This window comes from Harpia harpyja, chromosome 3 (assembly GCF_026419915.1).
Source record: "Harpia harpyja isolate bHarHar1 chromosome 3, bHarHar1 primary haplotype, whole genome shotgun sequence".
NCBI classification, from domain to species: domain Eukaryota; kingdom Metazoa; phylum Chordata; class Aves; order Accipitriformes; family Accipitridae; genus Harpia; species Harpia harpyja.
In genome coordinates, this window is record NC_068942.1 from 53,011,320 (window position 1) to 53,017,314 (window position 5,995).

At 36.4% G+C, this 5,995-nt stretch overlaps 1 protein-coding gene across 4 annotated transcripts in view; it reads left to right on the forward strand.

The window, feature by feature from the left end:
- Nucleotides 1-5,995, forward strand: part of AKAP6 (A-kinase anchoring protein 6) — a 298,890-nt gene that overhangs the window by 98,949 nt on the left and 193,946 nt on the right. For all 4 annotated transcript variants that reach the window (XM_052782579.1, XM_052782583.1, XM_052782582.1 and 1 more), the window contains one exon: nt 2,678-2,929. In XM_052782579.1, coding sequence (XP_052638539.1) covers nt 2,678-2,929 — 252 coding nt within the window. The remainder of the gene's footprint in view (nt 1-2,677; nt 2,930-5,995) is intronic.

The following is a 5,995-nucleotide window of genomic DNA, read 5'->3' on the forward strand; positions in this document are numbered from 1 at the left end:
CCAAAACCAGCACATATTGAAACTGTCAAGAGTGGTTAATTATCTTGTTAATACATAAAGCATTTGGCTGCTGCTATCCTCACAGTAGTCTATAAGTGCTTCAGACTTTGTTTTTTGAGGAAAATGAGCAACTTCTAACAAGCTATGTAAAAATTAACAGCATATGTCCTTGAATATGTGCTTCTTTCAAACCTCTAGTGGTGCTGGGATTTGCATTTCAATACAAACTTTTCTGTGTTGTTGTGGAAAGTTTGTGTACTTCAGGAATTTGAGATGCTTTGGTAGCGTAATGGTAGCTCAAGAGAAAACTTGTTTCAAGTGTGGGTCTGAACGCTTGATTTAGAGTAGTATCTAGATTAATTAGCCAATATTTTCTGTATGTTACCAAATAAACTTTCTCATTGTTAATACTTTCTTCTTATGGCTTTGCATTTTCATGAGAATTCCTCTGAGAATTCCTATGGCAGTTGAATTCAGCATATAACTCTGTGTGTGAAGCTGGAAAATAATGAAAACTTGTTTTGCAGGTTGATGCAAACTTAAACTCATTCACATGATATAGTCTAGGTGAAGCTATATTAGATATTTTTCTATAGATTGAGTCTAATTTGCAAAGTTACAGTTACTGGGCAACAACTTATTTTTGAATCCCTGAAATTAAAATTAAATTGCTTTATGGCCAAGAGGAAAAAACATGAACAACATTGGAGAAGTGAATGCAAATTTAGTCGAATTAATTCACTAAAAATACTCTTTAAAACATTTGAAACAACATGGAAATAAAACTGTGCTTTTCAGTCAAGTTTCAGTTGTAGTTGGATAAATAAATAATAATAACCTTTTCCAAAACTTGGAAAAGATTTTGCTGAGAGTTTTAGCTTTCTTTGTGTATATCTGTAGAATTAGATTAGCACACTAATATGGTAACTAGAGCGTCCATTTACTCACCTGGAAGCGTGTGGATATTTGAAGCCCTGAGCACTTGCAGCCCTACGTGTGGCCAGGTGAAGCTGTGTTTTGTACTTGCAGATATAGATGCTGGTTGTCACAACAAAGGGACTGAGGATAGAGAGGAGAGCTACTATTCTCTCAAGGCAGCCCCAAAACTCTGCTGCTTGAAACTCCAATGTTTTGTGCTCATCTCTGGAATTTCTGAGAGCTACTCCTGCAGGGGACCTTGATTTAGCTGTCAGTGCTTTATTAAAATGAGTAACTACCAATAGTACTCAACCATAATAGTTTCTCAAGGGCTAATATTGTGCTATCTGTTGTACTAAAATTATCTGTTATTTGTTTGTTACATACATATAATTACATATTCAATAATTTGACTTTACTTTCAGACTGAAGATGTCAAATCTGAACTGATAAAAATTACTGCAATGTATTATTAATTTAGAAAGAATCACCTTTACTGATTTTCATGTTATTCTACTGCTGTACAGAACCACAAGAGTATCATCAGAGACATAAGGTTTCATTGTAATTGTCTGACAGAATTGTTTGGATAGCAAATTTGAAATTAATCAAAATTATCTTGTTTATTCATATTTTTATTGATGTTATCCATATACTACCCTTTACCTAATAAAGACATCTCTGAAGGTTTGAATTAAAATAATTTCTTTATGTTTTTTTTTAAAAAATATGTGTTGGATTTAAATAAGCTATTAAGTCACTTTTAAATATGTGCCACAGATGTAGGAAAAAAACCTTCCAGGATCCAGTGCTAATTTTTTTTCAGTATCTTAATAACTTTTCCTTACTTGTTTATAATATGCTTTTTACACAGTTTTCAGACAGAATTGTTAGAAAATGGTGTTGTTCACTCAATAGTATATGCCTAAATATTCTTTAGTCTTGTGATTTATCCTTTCACAAAGAAGATTAAGACTAGATTGTGAAGATTGTACACTGTATGCAGCACAGTTTAGAAATCTGGAACATTAATTGTTAAATTTAGAGGATACCATCCTATTAAAATCTTAGTTTTATAATCTGGTAACTTACATTTTCTTTTCTGCTTTCTCAACACAACTGTTCACAGCTTCTCTGTGTTCCCACTTTCTCCTTCTCCACCCATCTTCTGTTCGAGTCCAGAATAAGACTTTGCAAAAGTTAGCACCCTCTCATCACAGCAATCAGCAAAATCTCAGGAATAGTTTATCCACAATGAGTCTATCCCAGACTTTTGCCCTACTTGGCTATAAAGGCTAGATTAAAAGGTAAATTCTGTCCCAAGGAATTTTGTTGATGATGGCACAGATCAGATTCTTTGCATTTTAACTGGAGCGGGGAGGGGGAGAAGCAGAGAGAGAGACTGCTTGTGGCAATCTTATCACTTTCATTCCTATTGCTGTCATCTAGGATGTCACTGTACAGTGTTGGTTTTCTGCTTCTGGTTCATACAATTTTGTTGTGCCATCCTTCTTTATTGTATGCTATCTCTGCACTTACTGAGCAGTCCTGCCAAACAGGACAGCTGCTGGTTCAGTTGCTGTAGCATTGCCATAAATAAATAAAAAAAAAAATAGAGAACCCTGGATGTATTAATTACATTACCTTTCCTCTCGGAAATAATCTATTCTGCATTTAATAAAAAGTAGATTAAAAGTAGGGCTGATCCATGGAAGGACTATGCCTATAGCTAAATATCTACTTTATTTTTCCATTACAGGATATTTGTGAAGATATATCTGATCATGTTGAACAAATTCATGCTTTACTAGAGACTGAGTTTTCCCTGAAGCTTCTGTCTTACTCTGTCAATGTGATAGTCGATATCCACACTGTACAACTACTCTGGCACCAGCTACGTGTTTCTGTTCTGGTTCTGAGGGAGCGTATTCTCCAGGGACTACAAGACGCCAATGGAAACTACACCAGGCAGACTGATATTCTGCAAGCGTTTTCTGAAGAGACTAAGGAGGTATAGTAACTAAACTAAATTTTGAGAATTTAATCTGTATTTGAAGCACCTCATCCCTGTTGCACATCTAAAATTGCTAGGATGACAATTTTAAGGATGGCTTACTTGTCTTCTAGATATTTTGCTAATTTTGTGTTTTAAGTGTCTTCAGCTGATATGTGTTCTCATTGAACCAAATTAAAGCAAGTACTTTAAGGTCAACTTTCAGAAGCATCATGCTAGTGGCTAGCAATGTTTTCTCCGGATTGAAATATTTTTCCTAAAGGATTGGAAACACTTACAAAGGTGCATCTGGTCCAAAGTCCTTGGTCTGTTCGCTTGTGAATTTAAAGTTCATATCCAATTCAAACCTCAATTTTTATGTGCAATGAATTCTTTAATGAAAAGCAAACACATTTCCCTTCTTGCATAAACAAACCTGAAGCTTACACAATGTTTTCCAAAACCTTCCAGACTAGGTCAATATTGCTTTATAGCAGAGAGGATGGACCTTAATTTGTTTGAGTGGCAATTCTGCAATATGCCTCTAAACAGTCACACATTTTGTCTGAGAAATGATGCATGAATCGTACATTTTTTATTCTAACAGGGTGTCAAATTCACACACATCTAAATGGTTTGTAAATCTGGATTCATTTAACTAAAATGCCTTTTCCTTTGAATTCATTATTACTAAATTAACTTGGTTAGAAGGACACTACTGGCCTAATTTTTAAAGCTGAAAGAAGATGCACATTTTCAACAGTTAGGGTAATTAACGGTTAATAGAAGATACCTTAGTGTGTAGTGGATTCTTCATATGCTGGAAGTCCTAAGTTTAGGATAAAATGCTTTTGTTAGATACATTTACAGAAAAAGACCTCTATATCAATGCAGTGAGATTCTGCAACCTGTGTTACAGAGGATGTCAGAAGTCCCCTAAACATGTCCTGAATTTCAGATCACTCAAGTTTAAAGAAAATGTGTGTATTTCTCTGGTCTCTGTTGGGTTTTATATTTATCTTTGCACAACAGAGTGGGTGGTCCTGAAATCAATGCTCAGGTATGCCCAGCCCCACCTTCTACACCCCCTCTTCCTGATGTATACATACCTGGTGCTTCAGTTTCAGTTTCTGCTTTGCTGTTACTGGTTAACCTTCTCTGGCAAGTCTGAAGGAAATCCACACTTGTCTGAATATCCAGAGTGGTGAATTAGGGTGAAGTCATTATTTTATGAGCATTGTGATTTCAAGACATAAGGAAGGGGCAGATTCAGATACTAAGAAACAGGAAACGTCCCATCTGGATCTGATTAAAACTGCTATAAAAACCATCCCTCCAATACAGGGGAGGACTCACTGGGGAAAGATAGATTACTTTTCAGTGGGGAAAAAACATGTTGCCAGGTAGGCTTATGTGGTAATAAAACCCCAAAATATCCTGACATGATTATTTTTTTCCACCCCAACTAAAACATAAATAGTATTTGATAAAATTAACGGCTAGCAATAGCAGGGACACAATATTAATATTAAGTTTCTGCTCTAATGCCTGAATTGGTTCCCAGAAATTGCTCTGCAGTATTTAACCTTCAGGTATTTATTCAAGCTTTTCATCGGGTATAATGGTAGTGGCTTTATTTGATGAAAATAAATAAATAAATAAAACATAATGTAGAGACAATGGTATCTACTCTTATCTACCTTTTTTTTGGTGTTTCCCCCATATCCTTTCCTAGACAGGACTACATTGTGGGACTAGTAAGTGCTTCATGATACAAGTATTATCTATTAGGGATTTTCATGCATATGTGAACAGTGAGACTGTTTGAGCAAACCTAGAAAACTTTGCCCATACAGATAACCCTTCCTTGGAGAATCATTCTCCTAATTTTCAGTACTCCTTGGGGATTATGAACCATGAATGACAGTTTATTTTTTTCTCCTAAGATTGAGAAGTCATCTGGTTTGAAACGAATAGAAGGGAACTTTCACACACAACAAAGACTTCTATTTTGGAATTCACTACTGTAGGACACTTAGAAGTGGAAAGAAGTTAAAAAAATAAATGTGAAAACTAAGCAAAGATAGGAGGAATTATAACCTCCAGATGCTCATTGGTAGAAGCTGGGAGTGAGGGTAGAAATATTCTGTGTGGAAGGGCCATGTACGTATACCCATGTCTTATAGCTCAGCTAGTAGAAAATGTTTAGAACTGATGCAGAGAGAGGATACTGGGCTAGATAGAAATTTGATCTGAACCAGTACAGCAAATGTTATGCTTTTCTACAGTCCATGAACCTATCGTTTCACAGAATGTTTGGCTTGCTCCTTAAGTCAGTTGTCTTCTGTGTAACGGTGAAGAGCGGCTTTGGCTGCCAATGTTAACTGAGGAGCTCCATGGAAGAAGTGATCTGCCAAGGTTTCTTTCGTGTTCAGTCAGACAGTCTCATCTTGATAACATTCACTACTCTCTCAGTTCGGAGACTGCACAGTCAATCATAGTGCAACAGTCCCGCTTGGGCTATATTTACACTGCAGCTGTAACACACATAAATGTGCACAAGTTAGCCTCAACATAATGAACAGGGATAACACTGGTTGAGTAGCTACCAAAACATGAAAGTGTACAGCACAGGCTGTACTGGCTTGGTTAGGAACCCAGCTCATTAACTGGGCAGGCAGTAACTGTGCTTTTGGCTATCTCAGCAGCGCCATACTGAATAAGATGCCAGCAGGAAAGGGCACAAAAAGTTTCATGGCTTGGAGGAAATAGAGGAACCAGTGAGGCAAGCTGCCTGCCATGTTGGAGAAGTCAAATTAAGAAAATACTTTTTTTAATAAAAAACTTTGGAGAGTTAAGATTTTGAAGGACAATTTTTCCTCCAGGAGTTACCCAGAGATAGATAAGAAGGAGACAAAAATGAGTTCTGTACAGCCTGAGTTCTGTCCAGCTGCACCCAACCTGTGAGTTTTATTTCACAATTGATAAAGCCGGAAAATAGGGAAAGGATCAGTATAAGGCTATGTTAAAATACCGTGAATCCTGATGTTCCCAAACAGTTGGTAAAGTCACAAAAGAAATATC